General features: G+C 31.2%; 1 protein-coding gene across 2 annotated transcripts; it reads left to right on the plus strand.

Annotated features, from left to right (window-relative positions):
• The first annotated feature begins 629 nt into the window (after positions 1 to 629).
• LOC145168852 (uncharacterized) lies at positions 630 to 2,689 on the plus strand. 2 transcript variants are annotated; one of them, XM_079087526.1, is made up of 3 exons: positions 630 to 1,843; positions 2,006 to 2,062; positions 2,502 to 2,689. In XM_079087526.1, exons 1-2 carry the CDS (start codon positions 686 to 688, stop codon positions 2,060 to 2,062), a joined length of 1,215 nt encoding a protein of 404 aa, XP_078943652.1. In that variant the 5' UTR covers positions 630 to 685; the 3' UTR covers positions 2,502 to 2,689. The 2 variants fall into 2 exon arrangements, with proteins under 2 accessions (XP_078943652.1, XP_078943651.1); XM_079087525.1 differs by having other exon boundaries at positions 2,006 to 2,689.
• The last annotated feature ends 21,483 nt before the right edge of the window (positions 2,690 to 24,172 follow it).

The raw sequence follows: 24,172 nt of genomic DNA on the forward strand, positions 1-24,172 counted from the left end.
TCTTTTTCACTTATTGTTTCTTTTTCTCCTTTTCCTTGTCTTTTCCTCTTTTACATCCCACTGTGAGCGCTTTATTTAATTTTCCTTTTCTAATAAAACAGAACGCATACATATAAGATTTAATGAATGGAGAACTTAGATTTGCGGAAGACATGCCTTCTAGTGATCATTGGGCAATTTTTGAGCTATAACCATATGCTGAATGTGAGAGAAATAGACGTCATTTTCGGTTTATTTTTATGCATATCAGACATTATATATATATTTGTAGTGCCCTAATAAAGGATCCATTGGAAAAATGAAGAGTTATTGATTCCTATATTTACCTTTTGGAGTAAAAGTTAGGCAATCCTTTATGCTAGTACTCTGGCCAGGTGTTATCATGGGAAATTTTAGTTAGTATAGTCCTCAGTGAGTGGATAGTGAGAATCTCTCTCTCTCTCTCTCTCTCTCTCTCTCTCTCTCTCTCTCTCTCTCTCTCTCTCTCTCTCTCTCTCTCTCTCTCTCTCTCTCTCTCTCTCTCTCTCTCTCTCTCCTTGTTTTATTCTTTTTTAGTGTGATAGGTCTTGGATTAGTACAACAACTAAATTAAGCTCTCAAAGGTCCATTCTAGATCTATCATACGTACAGTCAACATATCTAATATATATGTAGTTATCTCTCTGGAAAGTAGACTTATAAGGAGATGTATCCTTCCTCCTACAGCAATCGGGACACCTCTTTCTCAAGTAGTAACTACCCAAAGAATTCTTTCAGCAACTTTAATCTTCAAAATCAATCAAAATTACCCTCTCAAGATTATTACCAGCCTGCATCCTCTTCCTCACATAACTTGTATGGCCCTCATTACATACCTTTAGAAAACGAACCTGAGATTTTCCAACAACAACAACGACCCTTCTATAGTGATCATAACTATCAGGACACTGTCATTGTAGCTCATGAACACTCAACTCGGAAGACTAGTAATCTGCAGTACACCATGGAAAAGCCAACCTACAACAACGGAAGATATGCTACAGCTGCTGGCAACGATCACCTTATCAGTCATGTAATTAATCAGAATAACTCTTTAATGGGCAAGAAAGCTTCCAAGAAAGACCGTCACAGCAAGATAAACACAGCTCAAGGCCCCAGGGACCGAAGGATGAGATTGTCTCTTGACGTAGCAAAGAGGTTCTTCAGGTTGCAAGATATGCTTGGGTTCGATAAGGCCAGCAATACTGTCGACTGGCTGCTCATGAAATCAAAACCCGCTATTCAAGATCTACTCCCCCAGCAGTTAGACCGTACTTGCAGTCTCATTGGTCTATCAAACAGCGGATCTTCTGCATCAGAATGTGAAGTTATGTCTGGAATTGATGATCAATCTATGGAGAAAATTAGGGAAGAGAAGGTGATTATAGTAGGTAACGCAAAATCTACTTCCTCTAGCAGTAACAAAGAGAAGAAAAAGCTTGATAGAGGAGTTAGGAAAAGTGCGTATGTTCACCACTCTCTTGCTAAAGAAACTAGGGAGCAAGCAAGAGCAAGGGCAAGGAAGAGGACAACTGAAAAGAGAAATAACAAGATTGGTGGGGGTGATGTTGGTGGTTCTGGCTCTGATCAGTATTCTAAATTTAGACCACATTTCGATCAGGTGATGAATCAAAATGTAAATCGATTAGGGACTTGGATTCCCTTTGGAGAAATCCAATCTCAAACAACTGATCAAGCGGAATATCCAAATTCCCATTTTCAATTTAAGCAAGGGATTGTTGGTGATAAATCGTCAGCGATGCCAAACAGTTGGAGCCCATCTTTCTTGTTTAATTATCAGCATAATCCTGGACCTTCTTATGAGGTAAAATATTTTATTTTCAGTTCATATATTCCCTAAATAACTGACAATTAATCAAGAGTAGGTCACTCATAAAATGGCATTCAAAAATTAATGATGCATATCATTGGTTGGTATGCTCCGGAAATAATTGTACATAATCAAATATATTTATTTTGTTTGTAGCATCATTTCAGTGACTTTCCGATTCTTGGTAAGCCATGGGAAAGCAACGAGAATTAGGTCAGTGTTACGTCTTCATGCTACTATAAGATTTTCTCCCTGGATTTCCATTGTGTTGCACTATATAGTAAAAGTTATTGTAGATATTATGTTGATGTGTAGATGATTCACGTCTATTTAGAAGTATTTATTGTTAGGCTTAACAGCTCTTTCTTTTCGTAATCAATATAGTGAGGATACTAGTTTCATATCATCTATTCTTTTTTGTTTTCGAATGACCCATGTTCCTTGAATTGGATGATCAGGAATTTGTGATCATTCAATTCTAGACAAACCTAAATGATATTAACATCCACTGATATTATTTCTATACATAACTTTTATTTAACAGCTCCATAGATGGCTAATTGATTCGATTCTTCACTATGCTTTTCATATTTTGTTTCGTTTTTCAACAAATAAAAAACTTTTACATCAAATACTTTGCATTTTTTTACAGGCCTCGTGAAGTTGTTGAAGGGTGAGCCAAGTTCTTCCTCTTTGCAAGATATTCGGTTTTCTTGTTTCCAGTCTTATTTAGGATCAGGAAACATATCTTTTGTTGGTAGTTTCCCGGTCTTCGCTTTTAGGATAGTTTCTTATTTTATAAATATACGTATAGTTTAGTCATTCTAATCATCCTAAATCTCTCCCTCTAATCGATTTTAATAATAATACAAATGTAGTGTCTTGTGGTTCTTTCCCATATGAACTTCCATACTAAATTATATGCTCTTGGTTGTTCTAGTTCTTTTTTGTTATTCATCATAATTATAACAAGTAGTATGACGTCCATCTTTCCGAAACATGTCAAACCTAATAGAATTTATAGCTAGATATGCCAAGGTCTTAATCGAATTTATCCCAAAACATGCCAAGGTTTTAATCGATTTTTCCTAATAAATATTACAGACAATTGAATGATTTTTTTCTGGACATGCAAATGGCTTAATCAATTTTATCATTATACGTGCAAAGTGCTGGTAATTTATTAATCAAAACATAAAATACAGAAGCTTGCATTTTATCTTGATCTCGAATCTATTTAAAAGAAACTAAACACGTGATCTTACATCTCTCTCGAATATATATATATATATATATATATATATATATATATATATATATATATATATATATATATATATATATAGATAGTTAGGTTCTAACTATTCTAACTAATTATAAAATGAGTCAATAATGTCAAAACTTAAATAAGCTAAATTTTTAATGTTTTCTAATGATTAATTTTAGTAATTAAATAAATACTTAATTAATCCCTTTAATTTAGGCAAGATAGTTTAAAAATTAATTAAAGAAAGTAAATTTTTAATGTTGTCTATTAATTAATTTTAGTAATCAAATGTATTTGTTCAATAATTGTATATATTTAAGAATGTTATTTAGACTATTATTCTGTAAGAATATGTATGAATCTCTATATTTGCATTACAATGTTTGAATATATAAGGATCATGTTATATTTCAACTGAATGTTCAAGAATGTTTCTTTTCTACAAGAAGTTACTTCAATCAAAATATGTGCTCTATCAGAATATATTCTGGCATTTTCATAGAATATCGTTCTAACAGAATTGCATTCTAAAATAATAAAATCGAGTAAATTTAAAAATTATGTTAGAATTAAAAATGAATTATTTAAAACAAATCAGAATTCAAAATTAAAAGAATCAATATCCCTTAAAATCTGAAATTTTCATTAATTAAACATGTGTTTCCTAATTTAAACATGTGTCTCCTAATTTAAAGATAGGTAAATCATTACTTAAAATAACTAAAATCATTGGTCTACATTCGTCTCTACATCTACACAATAATTAATTAGAATACAATAACCTAAGTATATATATATATATATATATATATATATATATATATATATATATATATATATATATATATATATATATATAGAGAGAGAGAGAGAGTGTGTGTGAGAGAGACGAGATCAGTGACGGACTCCATTAAAGGAGAGAACCAACGAACTAACTAATAGCCTTACGATCTTATTTAACTAAATTAGGATAAAACGAAATTGAATTCAATGGGAGATTTGAATCGCTCAGTTAAATATATCTTGTTTTAGTTATTAGTACCTCAAATTACAACAAATTAAATATAAATTTAATTCGATATTTGATGAAAGAAAGCTATTCTTCAGTTAAATGCATAGTCAATCGCAGTTCAAAATTAAGATAAACGGGGCTGAATTCGCTGAAAGATTTGATTCGAACAAATTAATAATTGTTAATTTCATTTAATCGTACTTCGAATTAAAATAATTGATAGTGAATTTAGTTGGATGTATGAATTTTGTATAAAACGGGAAAAGTCTAAATTTAACTAGAATGATTTCGAATGAAATGCATAATACAGATGAAATTCGACATATATAATCACAATTTGACGTATAATCAAGTTGATAAGAGTTATATAGTTTGCAAAAGACTAATTAGCAACATATTTGAAATGAAATTTGAGTCTATAAGATAAACCATGCATCTGCTAAATGCATAGTTATAGTAACCAATGTATTTATGAAAAACTATATGTAAAAATAATTTAAAAAAACTGAAGGTTAAAAATTAATACAATTACTTCATTTAATTTGATTTTAAAATACCATCGGATGCTTTAAGATTTTAGTTTATACATTAAATGTAAAAGCGTTCGATGTATGTATCATAGTTACTTTACTAAGGGGCTGTTTGTTAACATCTTTATTATTCATATCTGTATGATGCAGAGGACTGGATGATATAGAGGCTCTGTATGAATCTGTATCTGAATGATTAATTGATGTTTGGTTAAACATCTGAATGCCTGTCTCTGAATGGTAAAAATGACCATTTTAACCCTCTGAACTATTTGTTACTGTTTGGTTGGACATCTGAATGACTGTGCTGAATGATACTGAATTGGTAAGTAATTATAAATAAAATACAAAATGTCATCCGTCGGAAGAAATAACCAAACTTTTCTAAGATCGGCACTTTCACCAAAAAGCAAAACAGCCGTTTGGTATCTTGGATCAGATATTCCCCATTCCATTTTCACCAACTTTTCCATACATGAAGCCATATCATGCTCTTTATGTTTCTCCACTAACATCCTTGCAACTTTGCTAATTTCATCACCACCTTCAATGATCTTGGCATTAATTGTTGCTTTTCCTTTTCCTTTACCGCCTTTGTTTTTGGAAACATTAGAGGTTCCTTCATTTGGACTTTCGGGTGAAGTCATACTTTCCATGTGAGTTACATTGATACCATCAAAGTCACTTAAATTAATGCCCGAAGAGTCATGAGAAGGGTAAGGAAGTGTAGAAGATGGCCCCCATCCATGAATGCCAGTCGCAGCCGACCCATCGAACAACTGAACACAAAGATCAGGGTACACTAGTGGAGAAGTTCTCAATGTTTCTACCATTTTGTTCAACTGCTTGAAAATATTATAAATATTATGAAATATTATAAAATATTATGATATATTACTTCTTATCAAAAATCACAATACCTTGATCTCTAGTTGCCATTCGTCTTCTTCCATGTTAAACGTGTTAGTTATAGGGTTATAAACGTTGCCTGTTTTGTTTTTTAATTTCAACCAAGCACCAAACTTTGCTTTTAGGTAGTCGTATCTGTTTTTCATCTGCTTTTGATCAACTACAAAATTGTATTCTGTTTTCAATCTTTCAGCTACATTCTTCCATGAGCTTGCTTTTAAACTACTCCCTTCACGTTCGTAAGTTGTAATTTCATGAATACAAGCTTCAAGGAATGTTTTTTCCACACCTTCTATTTGTTTCCAATTAACTCTAGGCCTCTTTTGTGCCATTGCCATGTCTAATATTCGAAATCCAGCAATGACATATTTCAGCAACAAAACTAGTTAACTACCACAAGTAGACCAACAACATAACAGAAAAATTAAACAAAAAAACAACATATTTCAACAACATATAGAAGAAAAATCACAGCAAGAAGATATAAGATTTCAGCAACATCTATTCTTATTATCCCTAATTTGTTTTCATCAAATTTTTGGACATTTCAGCAACATAATACATCAGTTCAAAGCATATATAGCAGCAAAATCAGCAAGAATAAAGATCAAAAACAAACAACCCCAATATTCAAACAAAAAAACGCAATCCAACAATCCAGCAACAAAAACGCAACAAAAAACATACATAAAACTGAGAAATCGGTGGTTGAAGCTTGATGGAGAGAACAACAAGAACATAGATAAAACCCAGCACCAAAATCGAGCATAAAGAATTCGAGTATCACTTACAAGCATGAAGGTGAAGGTGAGGAAGCCGGAGGAGACGAAGCCGGAGGTGTAGAGGCACCGCCAGAGATCGATGAAGGGAAAACTCAACACAGCAGCTCATTGGAGAAGAAGGGTGAAAGAAAAGAAGAAGCGGCGTTTTTCTTTTAGTGCAAGGGTATAAATGGGAATGTTTTCATCCAGATCTCTCACCAAGTCTGGCCGATTAAGGGCTTTTTTTTTACCTCTTACCGAATAAGTGGTTAAAATGGCTTCAACCAAACGCTCTGAATCTGAACGATTCAGAGCCTCCCTCTTTATAAGACCATTAAGTGGCTAAACAAACAGCCCCTAACTTGTTAGTAAAATGGATTGTTATGAGTCTAGTTATGATGCGATTTGTGACTTTGTAATAATTCGGATAATTTTAGGAAAAGTTAGTTGGTTGTAATTTTAATTTTGTTGGGTCATATATCACATGGACAATTTTACCCCTAGAATCATCTTTTGTCCTATATTGGTAGTTTGGTGTAATTGTGATATGGATTGTAGGTTTATGAGTATTATTGAGTCCTATAATAGATTAGTTATCTAAGATTTTGGATTAACGTGATAATTTAGTTTGGTATGGTCGTTATTACCCCTTAAACTCTCCTGGTCAAGCATTGTTCCAATATTGTGTATTATACTACTTATGATGTTGGTTATTGGGAAATGAGTAATACTTGTGATGTTGTCTGAAACCAAGTATCTCTTAAATAGTTTTTTCATTCTATCATTGTATCTCGTCATATCATTTTTGTTTTATTGTTTAGCAATCTGTCATTTTGTCTTAGAATTAGTTTATCATATTATCACTATATCTCATAAGCGTAAGTTTGTTCTATTGATTAGCAATCTGTCATTGCATGATTTCTATCTCAGTCGTATCATAGAATTAGTTTATCATTCTCTAAATACTTATATATCATTCTATACTTTTTTTTGTCATTTACGTTGCTTTTGGATGATATTTTGATATCAAAAAACCCATTAAACTGAACCGAAAAAACCGACTGATTAACACCTTAAAATCTAGTTTTCGCAAATTGAAAAGTTGAACGAATAAACTTTTTATTTACAATTAATTTTGGTACCAAATTTCACATATGCATGTGTATATGCATATGAAATAGAATTGCTGAAAAAAGTTGAAAAAAATTATATTCATGTACATATGCACATGTTTTTTAAAAATGTTCATATGCATCAAATATGCATTTTTTTTTGAAAAAAAAAATTTAATATTAATTTCGAAGTATAAGGAATAATTTCGCAGGTTTGAAATATATATATATATATATATATATATATATATATATATATATATATATATATATATATATATATATATATATATATATATATATATATATATATATATATATATATATATATATATATATATATATAAGCGAAATATTCTTTATATTTTGAAATTAATATTTAAAAAAAATTCAGAATAATGTTTTTTTAATGCATATTCATATTTATGTATATGCACATACTTAAAAGACAAAAGTGCAAAAATGGTCCCTATGGTATTCATTTTTTCTGAGGTTTAGGCAAAACCTCGACTTTTTTGGCTTCATGGTCATTTTGGTCATGTTTCTATGCAGAAATATTGAAATGACTGTAATTCCCTTGGGGTATTTATTTTCCATTTTTATTTTCTTTTTTTTAAATCTATTATTTCTTTATTTATAATAATAATTAAAAAAATAAGAGGGGTCCCACATCTCTCTCTTTCTCTCTCCAATATAAGTGTGTGTATGTTCAAGAATAAGGAACAATGTCGATTCTTTCCTATCAATCTAGAACCCAAATTGATTTCTTCACAGTTTCCAACGAGATTTCTTCAACATGTACGTGTTCAAGAGTCTGGAACAAAATCGATTTTGACCCACAAATATGGAACATATTCATTTTGATCCACACTCAAACTATCGTCTAACTACGTCTTGCTGTGTTTCTTTTGTGATGCAATCGACATCTGATGGCTTCCTAAATGGGAAAAAAGTTATGGATGAAGAATATGGGTGAAATAACTCACCACATAAAGAATTCTTCCTAGAGGTGTGGTTTAAGAGAAACCTGGTGAAAACCCAAATTCCCATCTTGCAATCAAACGGTTTAAATCACTTCCCATATATCTTGAATCGTTTGATTTATGTGGTTTGCTAATGGTGGTTCTTCGGGTATTGTAACTACTTTTCTATTGTCTTCAAGTAAACATTAGATGATGTATCAAACTTAAACACCATTGATGCATTTTTTAGAGAACTTCTCACAGGGACCTATCGTCTTCAATTCCATATCAGAAACATATGGATTCAAGTATCAACCTGAAGAGGTTTCAATCGGGATCATTGGGCTCAAAACCCTGACCTAAACTGTGATTCTAGACCCAGAAGCTGAAAGAGCTTACCATATCCAGTTGAAAGGGTATACATAGTTGGGTAATAAGGTCACTGTGTTTCTCTTTTCTGTCTTTTAACCCATAACTGATTCCTTACACATGGGTATAACTGATTATTTCAAGAAATCATAGATTCATTTTATGTGTATATTTTCATTTTCCTTGATTGTACATCTGTGTGTTGATTCTAGCTACAATTTGGATTTCAGTTAGAAGTAAAAAACAAAGATTCCATGTTGAACTTCTTAAGTTGCACACCAACTATTTGTGGAAATGCACCAATGACTTCAATTCGTTCACCCCTCCAACCTAGTTGTTTCTTTTTTTATAGCTTCACCATATGAGACATCACTTTTCAGAATTATTAAAACCTAACTATTAAGAGAAATTAAAACACATGATAGAGAAGGGATCAATGGTTTATAGTCGATAATGATAATGGTGGTGGTGGTGGTGGATGCTTCTAAGGTCATTGATAAGGGGATAGAGAACAAAAATGGGTAAACTCACCTTTTGATAACGAAGATGATGATCAGATGATGAAGATGTACATGGTAGAGAGAGATGATTAAGTTTGTGTATATGTGTATTTGAGAGAGAGAGAGAGAGAAAGAGAAAGAGAGAGACCTTTCTTATTTTCTAATTATTAAAATATATAAAGAAATAATAGACTTTAAAAAAATGAAAGAAAAATAGAAAATAAATACCCGTATTACAATCATTTCAATATTCGTTGCGACCATTTCCATATAGAAACATGGCAAAAAGGACCATGAAACCAAAAAAATATCGATGTTTAGACTAAACCTCAGAAAAATGCATACTATAGGGACCATTTTTTCAGTTTTGTCTATTTAATATACATTTGCATATATGTGACATTCCCACTTTCACGGCCAAAAAAGATCGATTTGTTTATGCATATTTAAAAATCAGAGTATCCTTTTTGAAAAATAGTATTGCGGAATTTGTTCCCATAAAACATGATAAAAATGTTATCAAAGCATTTCCGAAGAAATGTATTTTATTTATATCAAAACATTGAGATTTCATCGTCAATACAGAAACATAAGCATAATAAAATATTACAAGCTTTACAGTAATTAAACTAGTGGCCTAATACTCTTTGAATCTCTCAGAAGAATGTACCTTTCATATAGCCACCTTTGATACAATAAACTGAGTGGGTCAAATTGGGAAACCTAGTGATTATAGTGGTGTTGATTATAATGACAAATGCGGAATATGAAATAGTTTAGTGAATCATACAACAATCAAGAACATGAAGAACTCGAGAGTAAATAAATCTAGGTTTAGCTCTCATTAGTTTGTAGAAAGAGTATAAATGGGTTTTGCAATTATTCTCTCTCTAAACTAATCTCCCATGCTTGCTTACATAAAATGAGTGTCACTCACTTCCTTATAAAGGAAAGACAACTCATTACACATATACAAAGAAGTAAGCACACATGACATCCAAGAGTGACTTTGCACCCTAACATTCTCCCCCTCAAAGTTAGGATTGGATGTCCCGGCTTCAATATCCAATGAGGTCGCGCGATCAAGACTAACTCCCCCTCGAAGTAACTATGGTCTTCAAATCCGCAAATGAATATCCGAGAAGCCCGAGAAGCTTCGAATACCCACTCTTCATTCTCCCCCTTTTTATAATCAATAAATGATTATAAAATCCATTAAGGGTGAGAAGCGCCTAAGGAACAATCTGCACAAAACTCCCCTTGATGTGTGACAAAAAAAACATTTCGCGAAAAACTTGCATAAAAAACAATCACGAAAAAGTCTTGAAAATTTTCCAATTTTTGTGAAAAATTTCTACTTTTGGGTGAGAGTTGCAAGAATTTCGAAAATTCAGGTAAAAACTGCCAATATCAGGATTCTGCAGGGACCCGTTGCGCCCAAAAGAGCCTAAGATGCAAAACTCTACCCCAATTGTGAAACTGGGCATAAAGCGTTAAGCCGCATTAACTGCAGGGGTTGAACTGTAAATTTCTCCATTACTCATAATTGTTAGTCCTATTTCGAAGTTGGGTAGTTTCTGCCAACATTTCGAAACTGCAGGGACTAAATGAGAAACGTCTTCATTCTTCACAAAATGATTACACTAATTCGAATTTGGACATTTTCTGCCATTTCGTTAAAAGACCAGGGGTGAGATTCGAAACTATTATTTTCTTCTTTACTTCGTTGTATCAGAAAGCAAATGAAATATTTGACTAAGAAAAGTTAAAATCAAACACACATCCTTCGCTTTAGTAACTTTTCATCGACATCATGTATTCGCTACTCGACATCAACCTCTCGCTCCAACCCTTCGCTTTTCAATTCAACCATTCGTTAACGAAGCATGTATTATTCTCGACGAATCAAAACAACCCTTAGAAAAAAAAATTAATCCTTCGTTTTACAGTAAATAGCCATCGACATCAAACTATCGACTCCCACCCTTCGTTAACGAAGCACGAATGGTCATCGATAACGAATCACTCACAAGTCCTCGGGAACGAAATCAACCCTTCGTTCTCAATATTCAATATTTGATTTCAGTTTAGGCCCATTGATATCCATAAGTAATGAGTATCAACTCCAAGCCTTCGATCAAACTTCGTTTTTACAGCCTTCATTATCAAGCCATTAACCATCGACTTTGATACCCATGGCTTCGCTTTTAACAACTTGATATCAACCCATCGACATGAAAACTTTTACAGACCCATCGACCATCGACATCTTACTTCCCAATTTGTTACCATATGCGAAAAGTCAACTTTTTCGACTCAAATATCCATTCAAAAAATTCATCTCAAACATACACACAACAAATCGAAGATATTCAATCGTACATGTAGATTCGAAATCAATAGAACACAGTTTGACTTCAAAAAGTCAACTCAAATCAATTTCCTCAATTCTTCAGGCCTTCAAAATTGATTAGACTCCAAACAAATGATATACCACAAAAATCATTCAAAATCAAAACTCCAAGCATCAAAAATCAAAATACCACAAAACCATGAATTCCTTGGAATTGTTCTTCATATGCATCAAAAATCGATCAACTGTATCATCTTAGTTACCATGATATACTCAAATTGAGCCACATGATAACATCGATTGAAGAATGAGTAAAAGAAAATATATATGAAACGATAACTTGAGAATCGTGAGTAAATAAATCGATTGTAGTGGTGTTGATTATGATGACAAATGCGAAATATGAAATGATTTAGTGAATCATACAACAATCAAGAGCATGAAAAACACGAGAGTAAATAAATCTAGGTTTAGCTCTCATTAGTTTGTAGAAAGAGTACAAATGGGTTTTGCAATTATTCGCTCTCTAAACTAATCTCTCATGCTTGCTTACATAAAATGAGTGTCACTCACTTCCTTATAAAGGAAAGACAACTCATTACACACATACAAAGAAGTAAGCACACATCACATCCAAGAGTGACTTTGCACCCTAACAGAGTACATACAACCCACAATAATATAGTTAATTGGTTTCTTCACATACTTCATGTCAAACAATTAACCCAATTACCCAACCAAATTATCTTCTTTATTCTTAAGGATCTGCCCTAAGAAACATCTATTCTTCAATTTTTATTCCTAAGGATTTTCCTAAGGAATAGGCACGAAGTCCATCGCTGCCAGGGTTTGTCTAACACGCTCTAAGTCCATAGTTTCCGATGTTATCTATTAGGCACTAAGTCCATAGCTGACAATGTTCATCGATATGGCATTAAATCCATAGCTACCAACGTCCATTCATAAGGCACTAAGTCCATAGCTGCCAGGGTTTTTAGAGTACATTTGGTGAAGACATCGTTCACAAACACCTACAGGTTGTGAGCCTACTAGCGTTCCACTGGACTGTCTAGAATAGTCTATGGTCGTCATCTATACTCTGCTAGATGACTGGATCAACTTCAAAGTCAAGGCTTCTCCTCATCTTTCATCTCTCATAATCTATATCATCTTTCATATCTCATCATTCATCTACCCATCTTTACCCAATATATTTATAGGTATAAAAATACATATACAGTTTAAATTACATAAAACATGTATAAATCGTTCATCTAGCATAGATATCAGGAACACAGATAATAAGTATATATAGCATGTATTAATATTAAATACTTCATATATATGTGTAAGATGAAAGTAACTATGCACTCACTTGTTAAAGTGATAACTCGATATTCGGGCAGCTCTTTGCTTCTAACAATTGTTTTTTCCGTTGACGAAACCTAGTATTATTATCACAAAGTTTCAGTATAATATTTATTGCGACTAATTATTAGTCTAGATTAATCATTAACTCAAAGTCTACTTTCATGATCTATCAAGTAAGGAACAACCAGGTATGATCATATCGGAGGTAGGGTCCGTTTGGTATACGAAGTATACTATTTGGAAATCTCACTTTAAACACCTCACTAAATCACAGCCTAGAAATCATCCCTGTAAGTAGATCAATCAATATAACGACTTGGAATCACTGATAAATCTTGTTTATAGGTTCATAATAATGATAGTGAACTTAAACATAAGTTATACTTAAAGTATAGTAAGCATAACTCACTTACAAGGGGGTTTAGCGAGGAACTGGGCTCTACGCGGGCAGAACCTATGAGCTGAAAGATCTTCTTCTTGGGGCCTTCTAGCACTTCGGGACTCACTTCTAACACCTATGAGGTTCTAGGGAAAGGCTTAGAGGGTTTGGGGGTGTTTGGGAGAGAAGTGGATGAGAATGGTGTGGAGAAATGAGGAAAAACGAGCTCTATTTATAGGCTGGAAGTATGTATGTACGCGAGGCATATGCAGTACGTGGGGCGTACCGGCTCCATGTGTCACGATCGCATGCGAAGTCTTGGGGAAGAAGGTGTGGCTCAGATTGTGCCACGTGTCACCTCTGGAACTTAACCTAAAAATTCATTATCTTCTAAATTTCGTAACTTTCGCATACGAGCTCCGTTTATTACGTTCTTTATATCCACGCATAGGTAGTGATACGATCTATAACTTTCGTTTTGACTCTGTCGGCTAATTTTGAATTTATTTTTAAAGTTATATTTCAACAGGCTTAGACAATTAAAGTTCGTTAAAAATTCATTAACTTCTAAATTTCGTAACTTTCGCATACGACCTCCGTTTATTACGTTCTTTATATCCACTCGTAGGTAGTGACGTGATCTACAACTTTCGTTTTGATTCCGTCCGCTAATTTTGAATTTATTTTTAAAGTTATATTTTAACAGACTTAGACAGTTAAAGTCCGTTAAAAATTCATAACTTTGTCATCCGGCGTCCGTTTTCGACTGTCTTTATATCATTGAGCTCCTGTTAATGAGATATTCAATTCTCGTTAAGGTTGTGTCGACTAATAATCGATCGATCTAAAATTAGATTTTCGGGTTGTATACTGTTATGCAAGATCTTAGAAAAATCATAACTTCCTCAAACGAAGTCAAATTTGGATGTTCTCTATATGCACGCTCTCGGTTTAACGTATACTACAACTTTTGTTTAGATTGATAAGGCTAAAAAGTAGTTTATCAAAAATTCACTTTTTATGATACGCGGCGTCGTGCCGGTTTAGTCGCAAAACTTCGGCGAATCATAACTTCTTCGTTATAAGTTGGATTTCAACGTTCTTTATATGTATGGAATCCTTATGACATATACTATACATTGGTTAAGATTATTTATTCTAAATAATCTTCTATCAAAAAGTCATTTTAACGCTTATTATCTCTAAATTGACTAGCCCGAATCTACGGGTGTTACAATATATACATAGACGTCTAAAAAAAATATTTTTAATGTCTCTACATGCATAAGAATAAACATATGACATATTTGTATTCGTAAGTATATACATATGCATATGAATAAATATATGCATATGCATCATAATAAGTATATACATATACATATGAATAAGTATATGTGTATGCATAACACTAAGTATATGAAATGAATATTTATAACTATATGCATATCCATAAGAATAACTATATGCATATTCATAATGTGTATCCATATGTATATGTATAAAAATAAGTATATGTATAACTCATTTAAATAAATATGATGGTGTTGATGTATATGTATATACATAAGAATAAGTTTATGACAAATGCATATGCATATGCATAATATGACATGTCCTTAAGAATAAGTATATGAATATTCGTAAGTATATGCATATGCATATGAATAAGTGTATACATATTCATAAGAATAAGTATATACATACAAATGAATTTGTATGTGTATATGGATATTCATATGCATAATAATAAGTATATCCATAAACCAATTAAATATACATGATTATGCTTATGTATATTAATATGCATAAGAATAAGTATTTGACATGTGCATATTCATATGTATATGAATATGAATATGTATATGCATATTCATAAGCATATGCATATATAGAATGAGTTCATGCATATGCATAAGAATAAGTGTATGTATATACATATGAATAAGTATGTGCATATGCATATGCATTTGTATAAGATTAAGTGCATGCATATTCATAATTATATGCAAATGCAAAATAAGTGTGCGTGTTTGTGTGTGTGTGTGTGTATATATATATATATATATATATATATATATATATAAGAATAAGTGTATGCATATTCATATAATAAGTATGTGCATATAAATATGCATATGCATAAGAATACGTATATGCATGAGGTGATTAAATACATATGATTATGCTTATGTATATGCATATCCATAAGAATAAGTATGAAATATGCATATTATTTAATAGGGTTATGCAACTTTTGTCACACCCCAAAACCGGAACGGCGGAAACGTTCGGGGGTGGAGGACGTCATGTTCAGTATCGCAACAATACAAAGTAGTAAACAAGCAACAACATCATCCATTGCATTAATAATATAATTTCATACAAGTGTGTTCTGTCAAGTTATATAGACACCAAAAATATACATCAAAATAAAAAGATGAGTCTTGAACGAGCTTCATCTTCTCAAAACCTGGCACCGGTACCTGTCTACTGGTGACCTGAGAATACAAGTTATTTTGAAAGAGTTTATCAGCTTTAAAGCTGGTGAGATCATAAGTATATTAGTGTCTGTATTTGTTATGAAAGTGTTTGCAAGTCTTGTAATGTATAAGTTTTGTAAAAGTTTGTAATTGTTTGAACTCTCCTAGAAAACCCTATGTTTCCTACTAAAAGTAGCCTTCTACCAAGGCATCTAGTATCTGTGTGTGTGTCTCTTGTAAGAGTGTGTATTTTCCCAAATCTGACTATCATTAACCAAAATATAGTTCTTACATTATTGTTTATTGTGTGAATATCACAAAGTAAATGTAAAGGGAAAATAAAATAGTACTGTAGTGTTGTATTAAGTAACTACTGTTGTACTAACTACTTTAAACTAATTGTTATTTAAAGTACCATGTGATCGGCCTGTATCCTGCTACCAACTCTATAGAAAAACGACGATGTAAGACGTCGTAAGAAATGACGTTTGGCACCCGTAGACTTGCAAGTCCCACTGTAGCGAGCAGCAAGGTGTAGGATAGTCAATCCAGTATAGATCTATACACAAACTCATACGCTCCCCATTTAAGGAGATTTTGGATACAAAACGGGTCATGACAGGTAGTTCCATGCCCCCGTTAAGTGGCTCACATAACTGAATGTAATGTATATGTATATGTATATGTATGTGCTTGCTGTATTGTGTGTTCTTTCTCTGTCTAGCCTGTATGTTTTGTTTCTCATCACTGTGTATTATGTTTGTTTCTCATCACTATGTATTATGTTTGTTTCTCATCACTATGTATTATGTTTGTTTCTCATCACTATGTATTATGTTTGTTTCTCATCACTATGTATTACTCATGAATAAACTGACTCATTGTATGTTTCATTGTTCTAGTAATAGTATCTTCCTAAACTATACCTATTATAGTTTACTAGTAATGTTGTTTGTGTATATGAACATGTTTGTATACCTTTGCTACCCAAAGGCATTGAACTGAATGAAAGAAGTAACCTTTTATATCTATACACATATACATGATATATAACTAGGATTCAAACGACCTTCGGACAAATAACCCGAATACCCTAAGTCCACAACCAAACAAGGAACATGAAGTAAGGTGAGCTATCAGTCCTAAGTCCTTTTAATCCTACTTATATAACTATATCTATATAGATACACAGAATATAAGTTAAAAGAGTTTAAGTAAAAGTATTTGACATGTAAAAGAGTTTGATAAAAGCATTTGGTATGTAAAAGTGTTTGATAGACAGTTTGAAGTAAAACAGTTTGGTAACACAGTTTGAAAAGTAAGAATCCGCTTGTTTGGTAGTTATTAATCACATGTGAATGATATAATAACTATAATAGTTCAACTTGTATTCCCCCTCATAAAAGCATTTAAAAACATTTAAAAGGTTAATTAAGGGGTATGAACTCACCTGTAGTGAGTGGTTTGGATGAACGGATTGTATAGGATGCTAAGTGGCAAGTGAAGACTTGAGCACACACGCGGATCTTATTTAACATATAATGATACATATATGAATATAATTAGTGCTTATAACAACTAATTAGTGACTTTTAACCACCTTAGGGACTAGTAAACACTTATTTTGAAGTTTTACAACCATATATGATTGTATATAAGGGGTATATGGCTATACAAGGGAGTGTATGGTCAAAATACACACTATTTGTGTGTGTGCGGCCAGGGTGTGCGGCCAGGGTGTGTGTGCGGCCGCACACTCCCTATGGAATGTGCCAAAACGTATTTTAAGGCTTTAGGACTCATCTAGGAAGATTTCTTACTTCATGCTTTAGCCTTATAAGAAGTTTATTGCCATTTTTGGACCTAAAAAGGGTGTGTGCGGCCACCATGATGTGCGCGGCCGCACACCCTTTATGAACATGATAAAATCATGTTTTTCTAGCATAACATCAAGTGTTCTTACCATACAACAAGTTATGATAAGTGTATACACGTTATAGAGGCTTGAAAGGGTGTTTAAGGTCCAAAACTAGTGTGTGTTCTTGGTGTTCTTGGTGTTCTTGACCAAAATGGATGTTCATTGATTTGAATAAGTGTATAAGATAAAAATTTCGGATTGTCACAACTTTGGTCGTTACTTGAGGATTTTGTAACATTTTAGTCCATTTTCCTATAAAATTACTATATTTTTGGAACCAAAATTGCAAATATTAGTTGTATTTAGAGACCAAAATGTAACTAAAATGATTATTTTTTTATCAAATTTACGAAAAATATCTATACTTAGAGATAAAAACTATTCATTTTTACTTGGAAAAGAGACCAAAAGTTTTAAGAATCTCAAATGAGAACCAAAATTGTTAGAGAAAACTGTTTTGGGCCATATGTCTAAGTCAATTAACAATCCTATTTACTAATCTACAATAAACCAATATGCTACACATTTGAACTTTTTTTAAGAAAACATATGCATTTGATTAATGCATATGTTTTTTCTTAAGAAAACAAAGTAAACAGGCATTGTGAACGAAAAAGTTTATCTACATTAAAGATAACAACCATAATACGACATTTATTGACTAAAATAAGTGATTTTTGCATTGTGTAGTGTCAAATTGTTCTGTTTTTGCATGATGCTAAATTTCTGTGCAAGTAAAAGTAAAATTTTAATATACATGATAAAAACAAGCTGATACACAAAATTTGCAGAATAACTAACAAAGAAATCAGATTTTAATATGCTTGAATTAAAAATTACTAAGTATTCACAAATTAAATGTAAAGATACTACTCAGGTTGAAATCTGACTACATATGGTATGTTTTATGTGTCCTACAGAGAACCAAAAATCTTATCATTGTTTATTATGAATGAATCATGAAGAACAAAAATTGGCCAGTTCTTCCATTTAAAGCTTTTTCCATGTAAGACGAGTTGCAAAAAACGCAAATAAATTTAAACAAACAAATAATGTTCACAAACACAATAATCAAAATAAAGACTTTTTCACTGGCATTTTGTCGAACACCTTGTGAGCATCCGTACTTTACATGTAACCTATTGAATTCTATTTTTTACTTTACTGAAATTCACATGAAAGCAGAGACGAGTATGGAATCAGACAAAATGAAAACAAATATAAAGCTTCATCCATTAAGCTTACCCGAAAAATGTGATAGTTGAAGAATTTGAAAATTGATAGCTGCCTTCAAGAGCTCATCGGTGCCTGATGGAATTTACAGAGCTCAAGTGGTGGGTGTCCTCCGGTTAGATCTTTTTGCTTAATTAACTGATCTCTTGCATTTACTGCTCATAAGGCTCCTAAAACCACAAAATGAGGTCTACTTTTTTTTTCAAGTAAATTTTTTTAAAAAAATTATGCATCTGATTGATGCATTGCTTTTTGTTTTCTTATTTTTCATTTAGTGAAATTTGACCTAAATTCATAACAATTTGAATATGGGCTATAAGCATTGTGTATGTTATTAGTTTATGTAGAAATAGAAGATTGTTGTGGTTTTCCGGTAAGATTTTGGATGTAATCGAGAAGTTCGTTGGTTCGCTCCATAACATGGAGTTCACAGTTGAACATGATTATATATATATATATATATATATATATATATATATATATATATATATATATATATATATATATATATATATATATATATATATATATATATATATATATATATATATATATATATAGCTGTAAATGAATTGTTCGTAAACCGTTCGACAAGAAGATCGGTTATTTACATTTATATAATAAATAAACGAACATGAACAATGGTATCGTTCGTTCAATTATGTTTGTAAACATTCGTTTTTTGTTGTTCGTTTACGCTCATTTATGTTCGCTCATATAAGTTTCATTTATGTTCATATATGTTTAATTGTGTTTGTGTACATTACAATATTATATGTTCATTTATGTTCATATATGTTCAATTATGTTTGTTTATCTTTGCTCGTTTATGTTCATTCGTTTAGCTTGTTCACGAACATAAATGAACAAACGAGAACAATGAAATTTGTTAAACGAACGAACATGAACAAAAAAAACTTGTTCCTTTATCCGTTAGTGTTCGATCATTTGTTCGGCCAACTTATACGAAAGAACATGAACAAGCCCCCATTCGTTTTCATTCAGTTCGTTTACAGCCATATATATATATATATATATATATATATATATATATATATATATATATATATATATATATATTCATGTTCATTTCAGAACATTTTAATTTTGTGAGACCGTGAGACGCAATCTAAAAATAATTTTAAAATGCAAAATAAAATGAAAAATCCAAAAATTTTAGTTTTAATTATTATTTTCGTCATTTTATTTACCTAAAAAATAATAAAATAAATAAATAAAAATTTACCATTTTTTTTTTTGAAAAATATGTGAAATATTCTAATGAAATATTACACTGTAAATATTCTAATATGATTTTTAGAATGTTACAATATTCTAATATTCTATTAGATTTGTCAGATATGTAAAATATTCTAATATTCTATTACAATATTCTAATATTCTAGTAGAATATTTCAAAGATATTTCAAAAAAATGATAATTTTTTATTTATTTATTTTTTGGATAAAAAAATAACGAAAATAATATTTTAAAAAAAATTTCGAAAATTTTCAATTATTTTGCATTTTAATTTTTTTATCTATAAAATGAGTGGTTAGAATTGCGTCTCACCGTCTCACAAAATATAGTGGTCTCACATGAACCTAACATTATATATATATATATATATATATATATATATATATATATATATATATATATATATATATATATATATATATATATTGGTTCAAATAAAAACAATAATTAAAGTGAAAACGTAAAAACACTACTTTTATTGTAATGTCCCGAAAATACCTAGGGAAATTTTTATTTTAATAAATCAAAATCATTCATTCATTATCCCAAAAGATGATCATAATAAAAGTATTCTCAAAACATCAGAATTAAATCATAAATAGTCAATGCGGAATAATACTTCAGAGGATGCACTGCGATCAAGTCGGGCCCTATTTTTAAAAACAGAAGTACCTATAAACATTTTAAACATAAACCATAATGTGACAACTGTCAATTCAGGTCATTCTCGGACTCATGCATCTTTTTATAAAAACCATACATGCACAACATGTCATGGCCTATTAGTATAAATTAGGTCAAAATCTTGCATGAACTAGGATCCAACTAAAATCTAGGACTAATATACTTGACTCTTACGATTCTAGTAAGTTGTTTAACTACAATAGGAAATGCCAATACCCGAATTAGAATAAAACTTCAAACTTTGTTACAATTGAAAAAGGGTATAAAACCCTAAAAATAAATTAAAATATTCTAATTTCATCCCAATATGATGGTGAATATCAAACAATGTTCCAAAAACTCTAAAGAGCCCAAAAATCCAAATTTATAAACTTTAAAGCTTAAAAACTTTATAAAATTTGCTATAAACTTCCTAATATAAAAATTTTATTAATCAAATTATAGATTATAATCAATGAAATAGAAATTTAAATTATCATACATTAATCATAATTTATTAGTTAAAAATAAGATTTTTAAATAAATCAAGAATTTCTTAAAGAAATACTTTTATAAAAATTAAGGTTTTATAAAAATTAAAGAGGGAAATGTATTTAATTTAAATTAGGAGAGAGAAGGCCTTTAATACACTCAAAAATCCAGCCACCCTCTCCCCCATGCTCTCTCTTCCCAAAACTTCAATCATTAAAACACAATCCCCACTCTTCCACTTCTCTCTTCGCTCTCTCTCACACTCCACCCTTTCAACTCTCAAACTCTCCTCCTCTCTCTCTAAACTCACGAAAATATTCAGTCAAGAACACCTCTCCACACTCAAATCTTCATCTTCTAAGGCTATTCTTCAAGGTATTCACGAAAATCTTTCACCCTCCCTTACTTTTCCTTCTTGTTTTAAAGGGTTTTCTTGTACTTCTCTTCCTTCTACACCATTCTTTATGAACATTCATGAACATGTTCATGAATTTCGAGTTTGATGATGATGGTGGTAGGGTTTCACCCAAGAACAACATGCATGTTGTTTAATGGTGAAATCCAAGGACCAAAACCTATGTCAAACACTAAAGTTCGGATTTTTTACAAGTTTTAAAGGCTCATACACCTTATGCATTCAAGTATTTCCTTTAAAAACATCACTATGACAAACATATGTCCATGCATGGTCTTCAAACCGTGATGCATGTGATGAACACCAAGCTAAAGAGCTTGATGATCAAAGTACATTGTTAACAGTGCATGTAAATGATTTTGTCTATAAAAATATCTAAAAGTTCTTTTCTGTTCAAAATAAATAATTTTCCAGATTCCCATTAAGGTAATATGAACATCTGGAAAATCCCAAGAGTTTTTATCATTTCCGTGATTTATTAAAATTGTTACAAGAAAACAAGGGCATAAATCACATAAAATACTTTCCGGAGGTCTATAAATCCTGAATAAATTCGTGGACGACCCCTATGGTGAATAATGACCTCTCATTAAGTTTCATCGATTTATGTTTCTGTTTAGTATGACTTTTGATTTTCTTTTTGTTTGGTTCCAATAAATCGCAAAACCACTTTAGAGAGTGTGAAAATTGTATCTAACAATTTTCGCAGCTCTTACCAGAGGTGGGAGACTCAGAAAAATAATTTCAGAATTTTGCATCATGCATTTCTATTTTTCCCCAATTTTTGTATTTATAATGGCCTAAAAATAGAAAAACTAGTTCTGCTCATCTAAAATTCATGAAAATTTACCAGAACACCTTGTAGTACATTAGGAGGCTACATAAAAATTTTGATGATTTTTCTCTTCTGTATACTATTTTTCTCCTATTTTCTAAGGTTAAATACACTTAAATACACTTAAATACCCAAAACCGGATTATACAATATGAAAACCACCTTTGGTATTTTTCTCAGGTTATTTACACTGTAAATGATGTTACAAAAATTTTTGGTAATTTACTTTAACTGTTTATTATTTATTCTCCAATTAATGATTATTTAAGAGGATAAAACAAAGAAAAATAGAAAGACCAACTGAAAAATATCTTTTATATTTTTCACAGTTTCTATATATATAATAACAGTGTTACAAAAATTTTGGGTAATTTTGGAAACTGGTTTCTATTTATTTCAATTTTTATTAGAATAAATGCTCAAAAATCATAAAATTTGGGTTAAACAGTTGGAAATCAAGTTTTTATATTTTTCCTAGTTTAATAATGCTTAATAACAGTAATAGAAAAAGTTTGGGTAATTTTGGAAACTGTTTTCTATTTATTTCAATTTTTATTATAATAAATGCACAAAAATCATAAAATTGAGTTAAACAGTTTAGAAATCCATTTTTATATTTTTTCCAGCTCAAGTATGTCTAATGGCAATATTATAAAAAGTTTGGGAATTTTTATGCTTTTAATACTATTTTTCATGAATTTATGTTGTTATGAAGGCTTAAAAATTTTAGAAAAATAGTTAATCATATCAAAAATTCAAGAAAAATTTTCTGGAAAACCTCTATTGTATTTAGAATGAAAATACAAGGTTTGACAATTTTTGGAAACTGTTTGATAATAATTTACATTTTTAGGAATTTAAAACACCTTTAAATGTGTTGAAATACCCTCAAATTTATATTACTAAATCTGGAAAATTAATATCCCAAATAGTATTAATTGCATGACTATTAGAATTTCATCATTTCAGAAAAGTTGTAACCAATTAATATAAAATCCAATATTAAAACATAAAATTGGCATTTCACTATATGTAGAGTTTAGTATATTAGCATTAGGTTTCGACATGGAAACTCACTAGTGTGTGTTTGATGTCGTAGGATCCCGGTATTAAGACGTTGGTGTATTCCGAGGCACCACTTGTACCTACTCGAAACATTGTGAGTATTCAAGCACTCCCCTATTTTCAGTTTTTTTATGTTTTGGGGTGGAAAAGCATGTCCCGAAAAACTATTATTTGAATGTTGTATTTAAATTGATTTGTATCAAACATGATTGCTATTTTATTGCTATGTCTCTCTATGTATGTCTATGCAACACGGAACATGAGAACTTATCGTACTAAGGCCTTTCCCTTATCTCTAACCATTAACTCTTTGAGCCAATGGTCATTATGGATAGCGCTATTAGGAATTGACAACTCCTCACTCGCCCTATTGCTGGAGTGCATGATACCATATTCATCTATGGAACGATAAGCATAGATCTTGATAGGGCTTC

The sequence above is a fragment of the Lactuca virosa genome, chromosome 4 (assembly GCF_052849685.1).
Source record: "Lactuca virosa cultivar CGN04683 chromosome 4, Lactuca_virosa_CGN04683_v6, whole genome shotgun sequence".
NCBI lineage: Eukaryota > Viridiplantae > Streptophyta > Magnoliopsida > Asterales > Asteraceae > Lactuca > Lactuca virosa.

Bases quoted from the DNA above. Each gene is read 5' to 3' on its own strand.
- LOC145168852 (XM_079087525.1), top strand. From the start codon at position 686: ATGTATCCTTCCTCCTACAGCAATCGGGACACCTCTTTCTCAAGTAGT. The intron at 1,844-2,005 runs GTAAAATATTTT...TTTTGTTTGTAG, and splicing joins ATCCTGGACCTTCTTATGAG to CATCATTTCAGTGACTTTCC.